This window comes from Rhinatrema bivittatum, chromosome 9 (assembly GCF_901001135.1).
Source record: "Rhinatrema bivittatum chromosome 9, aRhiBiv1.1, whole genome shotgun sequence".
NCBI classification, from domain to species: Eukaryota; Metazoa; Chordata; class Amphibia; order Gymnophiona; family Rhinatrematidae; genus Rhinatrema; species Rhinatrema bivittatum.
Window position 1 is genome coordinate 193,493,560 of NC_042623.1, and position 17,208 is coordinate 193,510,767.

The 17,208-nt window shown below is 44.8% G+C and overlaps 1 protein-coding gene across 1 annotated transcript; it reads left to right on the forward strand.

Moving 5' to 3' along the window:
• The first annotated feature begins 8,543 nt into the window (after nt 1-8,543).
• Nucleotides 8,544-16,079, forward strand: LOC115099331 (monocyte chemotactic protein 1B-like). The gene is made up of 4 exons (XM_029616917.1): nt 8,544-8,716; nt 11,475-11,586; nt 12,108-12,185; nt 13,170-16,079. Exons 1-4 carry the CDS (start codon nt 8,632-8,634, stop codon nt 13,189-13,191), a joined length of 297 nt encoding a protein of 98 aa, XP_029472777.1. The 5' UTR covers nt 8,544-8,631; the 3' UTR covers nt 13,192-16,079.
• Nucleotides 16,080-17,208: the final 1,129 nt, after the last annotated feature.

The following is a 17,208-nucleotide window of genomic DNA, read 5'->3' on the forward strand; positions in this document are numbered from 1 at the left end:
TAGGTGAAGGCGTTTGTGCTACGTTTTGATCCTTGAAGACAGCATGATCTGGAAAAAAAATATGGACATTGAGTACACACATGCTTAGCTTTGGTTTTATCGTACAAGTAGACTGGATTTCCCTGATATAGCCAGTAGTCAAGATGCTGACAGCATTGAAAAAATAAGAAACAAACAACTAGGCATATAAGAATTGAAGACTCATTGCCAAGTTAAGTGGACATGTTTAAGAATACTAGTAAGCTCTTAACACATTTTTTGGATTGGGACATTTATACTTTGTTTTGTGGTCATTCATTTATTTTGAAAAATCAGAAAATCATTTTAAAAAGAGATTTTTTTTTTTTTTTTTTACTAATGATGCTACATTCAGTATTCACTTTAAAAGCCTTTTTGGCTTGATGTGTTCATTTTCAATGCCTTTTTGGTTGGCAATTTGTGTCTTCTGAAGCCTTTTACCTTCAATTTTTAAAAAAAATGTCTTACATACAGATATGAACTGATTGTGCTTTTAAAATCATTTACTGGGTATGTTTATACTTTGATACTAGGGATATGCATTTATTTAAAATGAATGGCACCCCATTCATTTCTTTTGAGATTCCCAAATGAATGGAAGGGATTCCCCCAAATAAAGAAATCATATCCCTTCCATTTGTTTCATTCCCATTTGTTTCTATGGCCCATAGAAATCAATGGGGAACAGGTGTCAGTTTAGTAATTGTGATTATATAGCAAGTTAGCAGTCAGCCCTTACCAGTGAGTCATGTGTGAGGCTGTGAGCTGTTGTCAAGGAGATCACAACACAGGGAAAACATCCACTGTAATCCAGCCTTTCACTCCTCTCCTGATCCGGTGATGCTGATCTTGAAGACTGAGCATGAGATGTTCTGTGCATTTCCTTTGCAGACAGTCATGGGAGGATGCTACTACCTGCTATATGCCTAATTCCACCATAGGGGATTTGCTCCTACATACCTATCTAATATGCCTATCAACTATACTGCTAATATCACCATAGGTCACCTGCTGCCACACGCCTATCTGCCATGCCCCTAATACCACCATAGGGGACTTGCTGCCACATACCTGCCGTACCCCTAATGCTCTATAACTCACTACACAACAAGGAAACCTCTTGTTATGTGGTTATTTGTACGGTTGCTAGCCTCAAGGAGGCTTGAGGCTAGCAACCTTGAGGCTAGCAACCGTACAAATAACCACATAACAAGAGGTTTCCTTGATGTGTAGTGAGTTATAGAGTTGTTATACAAGGCAACGAGGTTGGTTATGATTAGTTTGTACCCCTAATACTACCAACAGGACTTACAGTCACATGACTACCTGTCATTCTCCTTATTCCACCACAAGGGACTTGCGGCCACATGCCTACCATGCTGCTGTATATACCCTGCTAGTTAGCTGGATTTGCATGCTTAACATACAGAATACAGATTTTATATATATAATGTGAATAAAGCACCTGCTAATAGAATAGCTCTGCTGAATGGGTTTTTATTTAGATATGGATTGAACAGACATATCTTATAGGAAAACTCAGAGTCTAAAGTTGTCAATGCCCCTTGTCCCTTCCCCACTCTGAGGGGATTTTTCTCCCAGTTTTGTTTGTTATAATAAACACTGATAAATTCCTTCCCCCAACAAAGAGAAAAATGAAATTGAAATTCCGTACCTACTCTTCTAATTTCCTTCTTTATACCCCAGTTCCCAAAGCCAAATTATGAATGAACAAATTCAGCAGTTTAGTGGTTTTGCCCTGCATGTGACCTCACAGACACATAGTTGTGGTTCCGTGCATTGCAACAGACATAAATCCCCTTTACTAGGGCAACGGTATTTGCTCTTCTTCTTCCTCTTCTAAAGAGGAAACTCTCAATATTGGTTGGTAGTTATTATTACATCCCATTGCATAAACATACTTGATTGAAATCAAGGCAAACCCTCAATTTGGGATTCCTCCCTTGGGATTTGTCCTCCTTGTTGATTGAGAAAATGTGTTGCTTACCTCTATTGGGTTCTCTGTTTACAGCAGGATTTATCAAACACACTCCCACTTCCCTATTGACTCTCCAAGTTCTGCAGCAGTCTGAGGAGACTGCACATGCCGAGAAAAAGCTTCTAGATTTTTGTGAGCTCTGATGCCCTGTGTTGACAGCATAGGATGACATCACCTACTTGTGTTTGATTTATCCTGCTGCCCACAGAGTACCCTCCATTACAGGCAAGCAACAATACTTTATGAAAAAAAAATAATATTAAAGCAATAGAAATGCAGGAGGCTTGGGAAAAGGAGAAGGCACAGCGCTCCCATGTATACTGACTCAGAGATCTAACAGAACATAGAAACATAGAAACTTTAGAAATGACGGTAGAAAAAGACCAACTGGCCCTTCCAGTCTGCCCAGCAAGCTCCCACATCCATTCTCCCATACTTATCTGTTTCACCGACCACCAAGTTCAGGGCCCCCTGCTGGTAACTGTCTGATTCAATCTTCCTGCCACCCCCTGCCATTGATGCAGAGAGTAATGTTGGAGGTGCATCAAAGGTGAACACAAGGCTTAATGGTTAAGGGTAGCAACCGCCGCATCAAGCAAGTTACCCCGATGCTTGTTTACCCAGACTGCACAGTTCCATGCCCTGTTGGATGTTGCCTGAATGCAAATCCTCCTCTCATGAGAGGCTTCTAGGAAAAGTAAAAAGTCATGGGATAGGTGGTGATGTCCTTTCGTGGATTGCAAACTGGCTAAAAGACAGGAAACAGAGAGTAGGATTAAATGGACAATTTTCTCAGTGGAAGGGAGTGGGCAGTGGAGAGCCTCAGGGATCTGTATTGGGACCCTTACTTTTCAATATATTTATAAATGATCTGGAAAGAAATACGAGTGAGATAATCAAATTTGCTGATGATACAAAATTGTTCAGAGTAGTTAAATCACAAGCAGATTGTGATAAATTGCAGGAAGACCTTGTGAGACTGGAAAATTGGGCATCCAAATGGCAGATGAAATTTAATGTGGAAAAGTGCAAGGTGATGCATATAGGGAAAAATAACCCATGCTATAGTTACACAATGTTAGGCGTCATAGTGGATAACACATTGAAATCGTCTGTTCAGTGTGCTGTGGCAGTCAAAAAAGCAAACAGAATGTTGGGAACTATTAGAAAGGGAATGGTGAATAAAACGGAAAATGTCATAATTGCCTCTGTATCGCTCCATGGTGAGTCCGCACCTTGGATACTGTGTACAATTCTGGTCGCCGCATCTCAAAAAAGATATAGTTGCGATGGAGAAGGTACAGAGAAGGGTGACCAAAATTATAAGGGGAAATGGAACAGCTCCCCTATGAGGAAAGACTAAAGAGGTTAGGGCTGTTCAGTTTGGAGCAGAGACGGCTGAGGGGGGATATGATAGAGGTGTTTAAAATCATGAGAGGTCTAGAACAGGTAGATGTGAATTGGTTATTTACTCTTTCGGATAGTGGAAAGACTAGGGGACACTCCATGAAGTTAGCATGGGGCACATTTAAAACTAATCTGAGAAAGTTCTTTTTCACTCAATGCACAATTAAACTCTGGAATTTGTTGCCAGAGGATGTGGTTAGTGCAGTTAGTATAGCTGTGTTTAAAAAAGGATTGGATAAGTTCTTGGAGGAGAAGTCCATTACCTGCTATTAATTAAGTTGACTTAGAAATAGCCACTGCTATTACTAGCAACAGTAACATGGATTAGACTTAGTTTTTGGGTACGTGCCAGGTTCTTATGGCCTGGATTGGCCACTGTTGGAAACAGGATGCTGGGCTTGATGGACCCTTGGTCTGACCCAGTATGGCATGTTCTTATGTTCTTATGTTCTTATCATCTGTCTGACCATTTTGTCCAGGTGGACGGTAGTATACTCCTATCACTATACTCTTACCCAACACACATGGGATTTCTACCCATATAGATTCTACTGAGCATTTAGGGCCAGATTTTAAAAGGGTTACGCTGATAAGATACACGCGTAACCCTTTTAAAACACCCCTGCGCGTGCCGAGCCTATTTTGCATAGGCTTGGCGGCGCACACAAGCCCCGGGACGCATGTAAGTTCCGGTGCTTGCCTAGGGGGCATGTCAGGGGCGTGTCGGGGGCATGTCGGGAGTGACGTTGCATTTCGGGGCATGTCTGGGGGCGTGTTTGCGGCTCCGGGGCATTTCGGGGGCATGGCCAAGGCCTCCGAAACGGCTTCCGGGCCGGGGAATCGCGCGCCAGCAGCCCTCTGGCGTGCGAGAGTTATGCCTGCCTCTGGCAGGCGTAACTTTTAAGATAAAGGTAGGGAGGGGGTTTAGAAGGGCCAGGGGGATGGGTAGGTAGGGGAAGGGAGGGAGGGGAGGGGAAGGTGCGGGGGGGCTGAATGGAAAGTTCCCTCCGAGACCGCTCCGATTTCGGAGCGGCCTCGGAGGGAACGGGCAGAGCGCGCAGGGCTCGGTGTGCGCAAGGTGCACAAATGTGCACCCCCTTGTGCGCGCCGACCTCGGATTTTATAAGATACGCACAGCTACGCGCGTATCTTATAAAATCCCGCGTACTTTTGTTCACGCCTGGTGTGCGAACAAAAGTACACGCGCGCGTAGGTTTATAAAATCTACCCTTTAGTCTCTATACCCTCCCGGACATAAAGTGCCACACCCCCACCAAGTTGATCCTCCCTATCATTGCGATATAATTTGTACCCTGATATAGCACTGTCCCATTGGTTATCCTCCTTTGACCAAGTCTCTGTGATGCCAATTATGTCAATCTCATCATTTGCTGCTATACACTAACTCTCCCATCTTACTACTTAGACTTCTGGCATTGGCATACAGACATTTCAAAGTGTGGTTTTTGCTTGTTTTAACAACCTGCTTTTCAGTTGTTAGGGATATTTCGGAAATCATTAACTTCGGTGATTTTTTACATATAAGCATATGAACTATGTTTGCATTTAATGGAACCTCTCTGTTGTGATGCCCTAGCTCTCCTGTTTCATTAGTATCCTTCAAGGATACATTTCTCCGAACCATGCACTGCTGAGTGACTGTCAGCTTCCCCCTTGTTCTAGTTTAAAAGCTGCTCTATCTCCTTTTTGAAAGTTAGTGCCAGCAGCTTGGTTCCTCTCTGGTTAAGGTGGAGCCCATCCTTTCGGAAAAGTCTCCCCTTCCCGAAAGGTTTCCCCAGTTCCTTACAAAACTGAATCCCTCTTCCCAGCACCATTGTCTCATCCATACATTGAGACTCCGGAGCTCTGCCTGCCTCTGGGGACCTGCACGTGGAACAGGGAGCATTTCAGAGAATGCTACCCTGGAGGTTCTGGATTTCAGCTTCCTACCTAAAACCTAAATTTGGCTTCCAGAACCTCCCTCCCACATTTTCCTATGTCGTTGGTGCCCACATGTACCACGACAGCCGGCTCCTCCCCAGCACTGTCTATAATCCTATCTAGGTGACGCGTGAGGTCCGCCACCTTCGCACCAGGCAGGTAAGTTACCAGGTGGTCCTCACGTCCACCAGCCACCCTGCTATCTACATGTCTAATAATTGTGTTTTTTCAGGATTCACTACGTTTGCCTAACCAAAATAAACATTAAAAAAACAAACCAACCCCCAAAACAAACAAAACCCAAAAAGAAAGGCCTACGCCTCCACTCTCACACCCACCCTCTCATTCCCTGCAGCCCCTGCTTACCCCCATCCATGGGGGTTAACTTCAGGAGCAAGCCCCAATCGCGCCTGCCCTGTTGGTTCTGATTTTAAAATGCTGCTGGTCTCAGGTCCAGCCGTGCCAAGTTGTTTTATGGCCCTAAGGCAATACAGCCATAAAAGGGCTTTACCGCTATCAAACTTGTTTAACAGCTGGATTGCTTTGCCCCCATAAAACAACTTGGCGCCAGCTGACTCAGAGCCTGCTGCCATCTTTTCATTTGAACTGGCAGGGGAACTAGGGCTTGCTTCTGCCCCTTTCCATCTTGCTGGAGCAAGGCTTCAGGAGGGTCGGATAGGACAGCAAACGCAGCCTGCTGTTTGCTAACGTGCACTATTTACTGAACCAAAAAAAATCCAGCTAGTTTTGGGATTTTTTTTGAACGTCCAAAATGGACTCATTCATCACGTTTTACCCATTTCAATTACAATGAATGCACATTCCTAAAATATGGTGCCTTTTAGTATTCGCTTTGGTCACAGGTTGTCTCACTGTACTACTTCTGACTGAGGCCTAATGCATTCAATGGAATTTTCATGTACGGAATCATTGACCAAAATATTAGAGACCACAGAAAGAATGGATTTATCTTCCAGTAGATTACACAGAGTCTCTAAACGAAGAATACGGCTGGACAGACCATCACTGTGTGCTGCAAATATTTTGCTCCCAGTTTATTTTGAACCTGAAAGCAATATAATAAACATTAGGCGAATTAAAATGTATTCTTCTGTCATCCAAGTGCATCTATGGGGACACCCATCAGAGATAGGTCTTAATACAGGAAATCGATTTCACCCAGGCAAAAATGTGGCAGAGATAATTAGCACTGTAACTGAATGGCTGCCAAACTGGAGTTAGTCTGCTGGACAGTAATTAGGGCTCATTCTATTGTGGGGGGGAAATCCGGGATCCCTGCTCAGCTCAGGCACCTGCTCCATGACAACAGCTGGATGGAAAACGGGGAAAGAGAGAGGCTGTGTATGATTGTTTACCTTGTGGGAGCTGGATGGGAATGAATAAGGTCATTTGTGATGACTCCCTGATGAGAGCCAAAAAGCACTGAACAAGGGGAGAAGTTACTGTACAAGTACTGAACATGGGAGAAGTTACTGTACAAGGGAGAAGTGGCTGTACAAGTGCTGAACATGGGAGAAGTTACTGTACAAGTACTGAACATGGGAGAAGTTACTGTACGGGGAGAAGTGGCCTGTACAAGTTTCTGAACAAGGGGAGAAGTTACTGTACAAGTACTGAACATGGGAGAAGTTACTGTACAAGGGAGAAGTGGCTGTACAAGTGCTGAACAAGGGGAGAAGTTACTGTACAAGTACTGAACATGGGAGAAGTTACTGTACAAGGGAGAAGTGGCTGTACAAGTGCTGAACAAGGGGAGAAGTTACTGTACAAGTACTGAACATGGGAGAAGTCACTGTACAAGGGAGAAGTGGCTGTACAAGTGCTGAACAAGGGGAGAAGTTGAATACTACTTCAAATTACATAGTCTCAAGAAATTAAAACTCCCTTCTCCATCTCTGCGACTTTCGTACAGTTTTGCAAGCCCTTATCCTGACAAAAATCGACTACTGCAACTCCTTCCTCCTCGGCCTCCCCAAATCAACCATCCCCCCCCTCCCCTCCAAATGCTCCAAAACGCTGCCGCCCGTATCCGCACTAACACACGCAGAACCGAACATATCACCCCTGTTCTCAAAGAACTGCATTGGCCACCCATATCCGCCCGGATACGATATAAAGCACTATCTATCATACACAAAACCCTACATACCCTCAACATGTATTGGTTCAATGACTCCTTATTCTTCCACAAATCCAATAGACCTACAAGATCCCAAGATGCCGCTAACCCTACACATATCTCCCCGTAAATCTACCCTCTTCACTACTACCAAAGAGCGCACACCCTATCTAGAGCAGGACCCTCTGCTTGGAACGCTGTGCCCGCTGACATTCGGCAAGAACTCTGCCCCAAAAAAATGTAGACAAAAACTAAAAACCTGGCTATTCAGACAAGTCTACACTTGATCCTTCCCGCCCCTCCCCCCCCCCCCCCCACCCCCCCCCCCCCCACAATCCCTCCCCTCCCGGTCTCCTGCCATAACCCTCCCCTCCTTCATCTTAGTACATCTCCCTCACTTTGTTTTTATTAACGTAAATGCTACCTGTTTTATTTTTCCAAACTACTGTAAATATGTGCAAATTCTCTAATCCTCCCTATTTCCTCCTTCCATCCCCCCCCCTTCATCCCCCCTCCCCCCTGCTCCTCTTCCTTTTGTATTATATCTGCAATTTTGTTAGCCTCCTTTATCCCTTCTGCCCCCTTTCCTCTTTTGTCCCTTCTGCCCCCTGTTACTCTTTCCTTTGTATTATTTCTGCAATATTGTTAGCCTCTGCTTATTAAACGTTACTCCCAGTTTCCATGTCTCCCTGTTAATTGTAAAGCCACCTTTGATGCTTCCTGTAAACCGATACGATGTTACCCTACGAATGTCGGTATACAAAAAAATCTCTGAATGAATGAATAATACATAAAATAAAATCCATTCCTGAAGGCTCCTTGATGAGCTGAATGGAAAGGAGAGGGGCTTGTAGCGGAGGAGGATATTCAAATATAGTCATCAACCTCCTGGAAGTGAAGAAATCCGCATTAGTCAGCGCTGACGCCCTTCGTGCCTTTCAGAAAATACATTTCATTTGCTTCATCTCAGGAAGTGAATTACAATTTTCCTTCAGAACACCAGGTTCCTCTTTTCCAGGATGGTTTAAAGGGGAGAGGCAGCTGTGTGGGGGGGAAAAAGCACACAGCCAGCCGCCGTCCTCCAGAGAAAGAGAGCAAGGCCAGGCCCGAGGAGTCTGTGAGAAGAATGGCCCTGCCCAGCCGCACGCTGCTGCCCGCCGCCCTCCTCCTCCTCCTCCTCTGCATCCTTGGCATTGCCACGGTAGCCAGCGGTAAGCACCGGCGAGGGAAAGAGACGGTGGCGGGGAGTTAAATGCCCACCTCGTCGGGACTGGTGGGAAGGATGTGTGGGGTGGCCAAGTAGGAAGGTGTTGGATGCAGATAGACACGGCTGGCAGGCATGGGGAGGATATTATCAGGCACGGGTGGCGGGCACGAGATCCTTAATCGGGACTGCTCGGCACAGGCCGCCCGGGCCTCTGCCACCGAGTACATTCGAAGGGGGCCACGCTTGGTCAAGAGCAAAGTTTGAGTGGCGTTGACCTACTGCTTTATTAAGCGTGGGAAGAAAGACGATGATAATAATATAGGACAGACAAGACAAAACAGTTTAACTGATACAGATTGTGGTTTGGTTCATCTGCTGAACTGAAATAAAACATTTAAATATAAACAAAAAAAAATTAATGACACCTGACCTTGCATGGTCCATCTCCCATGAATTTCCCTCTCACGCTTCCGATGCGCATAAAATATGGGTGCTTTTATTATTATGTATAAATCTTGATGAATTGCATCTTACAGGAGTATATCATATAAAAACATGCTTAAAAAAATGTTAAATATTTTTTATATTAAATAAATAAGTAAATATTTAAATAATAAATAATAAATAAATATTAAATAAATAAAACCATTTAAAACTAAAAAGAAATAAAATGAAACATGGTAAAAGAAACTGAAAACATGACACGTAACTGATCATGCAGTAAAACTGATGATAATTAAAAACATAAACTGAAATTCACCGTCCATAAAACACAGTAATTAAAAACAAAGCTTAAATACTTTTATGACCAAACAGGACAGACTAATCTGGAAAGGCCTGCGCAAAGAGAGAGGTTTTAAGAGACTTCCTCAATTTAAGGTAGGAAAAGAATTCCAAAGGCCGGGAGCCAGAATACCGAAACATATTTCTCAGGTGTGTTCAAGTCGGAAGGGAAGAACTAATAATTCTTGTTGCGAAGAGCGTAAGGTGCGTGGGGGCTGCTATGGGATGCTATTCAGCGCACATTTTAATCGTGCACACAGTAAAAAACCAAACAATCTAGTTGAATGGCATGCAAATTACCGTGGCATTTAAAAAAAAAAAGTGTTAACGTAAAAATTGTGCACGCAAAGACGCCATGGAGCGCATATGAAACACGTTTCACGTGCGCAAATTTACGTGTGGGAAACAGGTTATGTGCACACAAAAACGACAGAAAGGGCACAGCAGACAGGATTTTTGAAAGTTTTAACAAAGTGCTTCTCTCTGGGGCAGGTACATGTAGTAGTGTTGGTACAGTTGTCACTGCTGTGCACCAAAACTGATGCACGTGCAGCCGCCTACTGTCGGAGGCCGGCAGCCAGGAGACCCAAGAGATAGCGAGAAAGGGGACCCGAGTAGGAGGCGGGCAGAAAGGGGGACGCGCGTAAGAAGCAGACCCGTGCCAGGGAGACAGGGGACAGGAATAGAGACTCATATCCTCCGTTGATTTTTCAACCGGTAGCAGCTGCCATCCAGATGATCAGATTGGGTCAGTAATGTAGCCACACGTTACAGCATTGCCCGGCCTGTTCTTAGCCCAGGCCCTCCCTTCCTGTGGTCAGGGTTTTTTTTTAATAGGGTGTGACGGTAATAGCTGCTTTACCTTGCCCCCCGAAATCTTTCTCTCCTCAGCATCCTTCCCTGCACCTTGAGGTAAAGAAGCTCTGGCTTATTTGGATTATTGGACTGAGAAGCTCATCAGGGTTCCAAAATACGATGCATTCTTACTTTAACCTTTGGCACGGGATGCTGAGCCAGGCCCGGCCACAAATGCACACACACACACTCAGTAGCAGAGAGAGCTGACCGGGCTTCTGGTGGCAGTTTCATAAGTAATAGGTAGCAAAAGAGGAAGGAAGTATAGACAAACCACAGCCTGTATCTGTTTTTTTTTGCTTTCAGCCTGGGTAGAGTGGGGGGCAGGACGTTCTTCCAGCCGTGCACTCAACCTGCCTTCAGCCTCGGGGTCTGGGTGGGCATCTTTCATGCAGTTAACTTGACAGGAAGAGGGGGGTTCGAGTGTAATGCAATACACTTTGTATTTTATTCAAATGTATCCCAGAATATACAGTAATACAATTAGGGGGCAATGATCAAAGCTTTCAATGCTGATAAATACACATTTATTACCTCCCCCTCCCACTCCCCCCCCATCTGCAGGCAAATGCCCCCATGTATGCGAACTTTTTCCCTGCACAATAAAAGGCGAGGGGCCACATCAGGGAAGGCACAAAGTACACAGCCACTTTACAGGCACGTCGTGCATGCTGGCAGGATTTTCAAAGGGAAACTCTACAAGACTTTCCCTTTGAAAATGAGCATGGAGTCCCGTGGGTGCTTGGTTCCTGCTGTTGGCAAGCTCCGTAACCACTACCATCATTGCCCTCTCAATGTCATAAAGAGGACCATATGCCTGAGAGTCGGCCCAGTGTGTGTGTGGGGAGGGAGGGGTTCATTAAAGCTTGAGTGCCAGTCTCTGCAAAGATCTCAATTAGGGTGATGTAGAAGGATCAAAGGCAAGAGAGAATATTACAGTATCTAATTGTTCAGTGCCCCGCAAGCAGGCCGCACTACCTGAGATATCCAGATGCTTCTGGAGCATGAGGGGATAGCATAGTCCCCGAGCAGCTTTTCTAATTTCCCACTCCAGACGTCATGCAGCGACCATGCTCACAGGTGTGCCGGGAGAGATGAGTTCACGTCTGTACATTTCATTTCAGATCCCGGCAAGAATTCCAACTGCTGCACCCAGGTATCCAGAGCTAAGCCCAAACTGCCCATCATTGCATACAGAAGGCAGGAGATGGCCTTGCCATGCGTGGAAGCTGTGATGTAAGTAGACACTCCATCGGACAGCCTATAACACCCCTTTGCCTTTGTTTTATGGTGGTTAAAAATAAAGGTGCTCTTTAAGCCAGCCCCTACTTTTACCGGCGCTGAGTACTCCAAGGCTAGGTCCACTTAACCTGTGTAAATACCTATTTAATCAGGGAGATGACTTTGAAAATTGACCTATGTTTTCATAGGCATTAAAACTACAGTTTAATGTCTCATCCAGAAGATGGGGGCTAGTACGACACCATACAGGGCACAGGTGTCGTACTAGCTCACAGAGAGAAGCGCCCCCTACTGAACTGGCATCAGAGGGAGCAGTGCCTCCGGTAGGCCATTTCCAGCACTTTCCTCAGCTCCCTGGTCCCCTGAAAGGCTCCTTTCCAAGCACTGGCCAGGCCCATCCCTGTGGCAATTTTGAGAATCAAAACCAAGAATGGCACAGCCAGAGGCATTACTTTTATCCACTCGGCTTCAAACATAATTAGGCCTTGCCTAATCAGAAAATTGATGTGTTTCAGATTTACCACACAGGAAGGAAAGTTACTCTGCTCCAATCCTGAACTGAAATGGGTGAAAGACAAAGTCAACGAACTCGAGTGAGTATAGAAAGGATCCTGAGTGAGTATAAAAAGGATCTCGAGTGAGTATAGAAATAATCTCGAGTGAGTATAGAAAGGATCTTGAGTGAGAATACAAAGGGTGATTACACAGCAGATACCAGACAAGGGAGGGTTAAATAAACTTGTACCCTTGGGATACAATGAAATTTCAGGAGTACATACACCAGTAAGAATGTTCACTGTCAGTTTTAGACATTTATTCATATTATTTTATTACAATTCTTTGAAAGATGTTCACTTCCAACTTCCTACAGACCTGGAAGCAGATCTATTAGAAAGAGCCACAAAGGGCTCACCTAGATCTGTTCCTTTCAAACTGACTATGCTAGCGCCAATGGGATCATCGGATCCCATGCCAGGAAGGGCAGTTGCTGACAAAGCAGCACTTTTTTTTCTGGGCTGGCGTGCTCGCAGGCTGCTCTTGTGATGGCTCTGTTCAGATAAGGTAATTAGTGCCACCCCTTCACTCCCAGAGTGCCAGAGAACCGATGGGGGGGGGGGGGGGGGGCCTGCGAAAGCTCAGGTACAGTGACAGCTGAGCCTATTCTGTCTGACAGTAGACAGTCCAGGTCATCTGGGACATTCCCAGCACATCCAAGCGGGAAGATCCATCCCCTGTTCCTCACGCCCAGAAGTAAGAGCCGACAATCCCTAAGTCTACCTGGCCAATAACTTTTAAAGGGCCTATTTCCAGAAACTCGTAGAAACTTTTTTTTTTTTTTAAGCTCCGCTAGATTAGTAGCCATCATACAGCAGCTCTGAAGGCAGCTCTGCCACTTGAGCGATCAGAGAGTGGGTCACGACGGGGGAGGCTCTGCCTGACCAGTGCGGCTCGCGTAGGGCAGGCCCTGCCAACGGGCAATAAAGCAGGCTCTACCACTGGATCAATGAACAGCTACGGTGCATAGGGTTGTATGTACACAACTAAGCAACATTTTCTTTTCTAATTCACTTTGACAGCAAGAAAACCCTTCCTCAGTAAGCCGACAGAACAGGAAACCATCACAGCGGCGGCAGCAGCAGTGGCACGGAGAGTGTGGCTGCCGCGGTGGATAAAGCTCTCCTGCAAGGTTACGATCGAAGCGCTGCCGTGAAGAGTACAGCGCCGTACGGTGGCCGAATCCGCAGCATAACTGGGGGCAATTTCCAAAGCAAGTTACACGCAAAATAGGCCTTTTTGAAGGCTACCTGGGAGACGCACGTGGAAAAGTGCAGGCAGAAATGATTTTGCGAGCACTTTCCCATGTACCGCAAAGAGGTATTTCCTGAAGGCAGAGCTGGGACAGGGAAATCATTTACACTTGAAATGTTTGCATGAACATTTACACCTGCACCCCCCCCTGGCAGCTGTAAATGCGCGTGCCCACGCCGCACACAGGTATACACGGTCCTGCTAATTTTCAAAGCGGATTCATGCGCGGGTCTGCTTTAAAAATGTGCACGTACTTTGCACATGCGGACTTTAGCCCTCAGTGTGCTGTCATAAAATTGGCTCAAAATGCCTTCTTTACATCAGGCTTAGCTACAATTTGAACCCAGTGGAAATATACACAAAACCGATGTAAGGTTATTGTGTTTTTCCTGATTTTTTAAATAAAATCATACGTTCCCTTATTAATTTTATAAGCAACATCAGGAAAGTCTGCAAGGGTTTGAGGCTCTCTCTGCCTTTCCTTTCCTTCTTGCCAGAATAAGGGGTGCAATCTGACTCAGGCTGACAGGCTGATCCACTCCTGGCTTTGCCCCATTGCATCCCTGGACGTGTAATTTGGCTTTTCTTGGAATTAATTGAAATTTGCAAGTCCAGAGATGAAAGTGGAGCAAAGCCTGGACTGGGTAGGCCTGAGTCAGGTGGGAACCCAAGCCGGAAGAAGGACAGGAGGCTCCAGCAGAAGCCTGACTACAACCTGGAGGCGACAGTGAAGCAAGGGCCCAGACTGAGGGGGCCACTTTGATTTTAATCTCAGGAGTGGAGGAGCGGCCTAGGGATTAGAGCAGAAGGCTACGCGCCGGGTAAGCCAAGGCTGAAATCTTGTTTCTCCCTGGGATCTTGCACCAATCACTTTGCTCCCAATGCGCCAGGTACCCGCCTAGATTGTTTGCCCTCTCTGGGGCAGGGGCTGACCTGCCGTACCTGAATTGCTCCTCAAGTTGAGCAGGGGGTTTGGAAAGGCGAGTGATTACATCCGAATCTTGCAGAAATCAGTCTTAAGCTTCTGAATCATATTACTATTTACCCCGTGGGTCCCCCACCTTCCCTTATGGTACTCTTTTTTTTTTTCTTGGGGGGGGTGGGAGAAGTTGCATTTATTCTCCATATTTTTTTTAGGGGGGAGGGTGTTCTCCTTCAGGACCCTTCCTTGGATTGTTTTCCCCTTCATTGACCAGATCTAATTATAAAGCATGCAAATATCACAATAGGACATTTTACAGAATAAGTGCGACATGTTAACAAATACTTTTATTTATTTAATGTTATATTACTTGGCGTTCCCAGGATGAGCGCAGTGTAACTAAGTATTAGCGCCCGACTTGCTGGCAGATAATGCTGAAGCAAGAATCACGGAAACCCCAACATGAAGTGATTGCAAATTGTGCTCGGGCATTAACGCACTCTTTAGGAAGCCTGTATTGTGCTATTTCCTCCAGATACCAGGGTAACCTGCCCAGTCAGAAGGCAGCGATCTCATCCTGATGATCCTAACCTCGCCCACGCCTTATGTTTATAACACGGATAAGAAGCAAAACTACTAGTATTAGCATTATTTAATAATTATATCTCAGCAGATATTGGTGACAGGTATATCTGCCTACCCTATTTTGTGAATTCCGTATCTTGTCTACTATTATTTACATATTATGTAAACATATTTGTATTAATTTTATAAGTATTTTTATACACATTCTTATTTATTATTTTAACAGATTAACAATATTTTTGTTAAGATATATTTTTGCAAAGCAATTAGTTCAGGATATGGAATTTGGGGGCTGCCGGCCAATCATAGATCGCATGACTAGTTGAACAGAAATCCTATAGGTGCTGACCTATTATGGTAGGAGATGCCGGTGTAGCAGTTTGGATAGCAGGACCACATGCAAAATGAGTAGCTCAAATCTCTCAAACATGGCATCTCTTTCATGATAAAAAGTATCATTCACTGCACTTATTAATGTCTCTTACCCAGCGTAAGAAACATTTGCTATAGCAAATTTCACATTCATAAATGCTTCATAATCCTTTTCTTAATATTAAAACCTTGTTTTAAAAAAAACTCTAAAACACCCCTGTCTAGTGCAGAGAAATAGTTCATTGCCAACAGAGCACACTATGCATAGCATAAGAGGACATGGATCCAGTGATCCGATTACTTGAAAACCATGGCAACAGAAATTGGACAACTAATCCATGGTAGGTGCCACTAAGAGTGTGTGTAAATGCGGTACTTTAAATCTCTATTGTAAAAACTTGTGCATCATCAGATGCTAGACCTGGCCTTTCCGGGCTGGCCTTCTGACAGCGGCACTTCAGTCTATATCAGGGTCTCAAAAGAATTATGTCTCACAGTGCCTACAAATCTCCTAATAATATCAATAAGAATGATTTAAACTCTCTGGTGCTCCGAGCAAGGACCATGCTGCTTTATTTCCCCGGGACGGCATTTTGGAATGGATTAGCTGTCTCATTTTCGCCCTGCCAAGGTCTGTTCTGGGCAGACTTTCTGTGACAGGAGCTCTGCTCAGGCATCTGTAATTGCCATGATGTGAGAGTTGACGGGAACATAATTACTTTGTGCACGCTGATGTGTAATCATACTGAAAATCATGTGCTTGTAATGACACCGCATTAAAGGCTGTGATTTCATGATATCTGCTTGTATCCTGCTTTTCTTTATTCATTGATGTTGTTATTTGTATGTCTGCTAGGCTGAAAATAATTCCGGGCTCCCTTCACCCAGCTCTGTGACTTGGGACAGTTTACAGTCAATTGATCTTTGACAAATAAAAATATTTAAACCCTTAAGCTACAAAACACAACCCAGAGGCCCCGTGTCTCTAAAAAGTTCACAGAACCCCCATGGTTTGTGCTTTCAGAGCACGCCCAGAGCGGAATCTCGTATTATATTTTTCCTGCTTCGTTAAAATTTGCATGAACCTCTTCCTCGCCCGGTATCACCAGCATCAGAAACTGCTGAGAGGAAAGGGCACTGGAGGCGATGCCACCATAGTGTCAGCTCAAACCAAGGGCAAGATGCCACAAATGCTGATACGGCCTGGTTTAAATACATTCCAGAAACACTTATGTGACCATATATATTATTTTAGAAGGAAAAAGGAACTGGATAATATCTGGTGGAAAAATCACCTTTATATTTAAGTGACAGAGGCTGCTCTACAGAAGTTTGGAAGGTCTGTCACAGCTGCACGCGTGCAACCTGGAAAGAAATAATGTCTCCTATTGACGCTGCATGGCCCTCATTCTCTTATGACAAGCACTGCACATTCAGGGGCCCTGCTCCTTTCCCGAACAATGCACCTTTCAACTCAGTCTCAGCAGTATGAGGCCAAAACATTCATTTTTGTTTTTCCATTGGTGTCAGGTTTTATTCATCCTGCTTATTTTCAGCATGTCCTGAATCTCGTTTGGTGCACACTAAATCCCATTTAGTGTGCACTGTTTATTTTGACACAGTACTCACTAATTTGATTAGCGTGGAATACTTTCATTAAGGCACACTAACACACGAATATGAACTAAATCAAAACAAAACACACACAAAAAAAAGGACAGCACATCGTACACTTTTCCCCGTGACTGCATTCATAATTTTACATCTTTAACTTGTACAATACAAAGTACACCATCCACATAGGGTTAGGGGAGAATGGGGTGGTGGGAAGGGGCATCTGGAAAGGAAACTGGCTGATGTGTCATTGAGAAGCGAGCCGCTTCATAGAAGCCCATCGATGCCTCTTGGCTCTCCTGGACGTTACAGGC

Bases quoted from the DNA above. Each gene is read 5' to 3' on its own strand.
- LOC115099331 (XM_029616917.1), top strand. From the start codon at position 8,632: ATGGCCCTGCCCAGCCGCACGCTGCTGCCCGCCGCCCTCCTCCTCCTC. The intron at 11,587-12,107 runs GTAAGTAGACAC...GATGTGTTTCAG, and splicing joins CCATGCGTGGAAGCTGTGAT to ATTTACCACACAGGAAGGAA. The intron at 12,186-13,169 runs GTGAGTATAGAA...TCACTTTGACAG, and splicing joins GACAAAGTCAACGAACTCGA to CAAGAAAACCCTTCCTCAGT.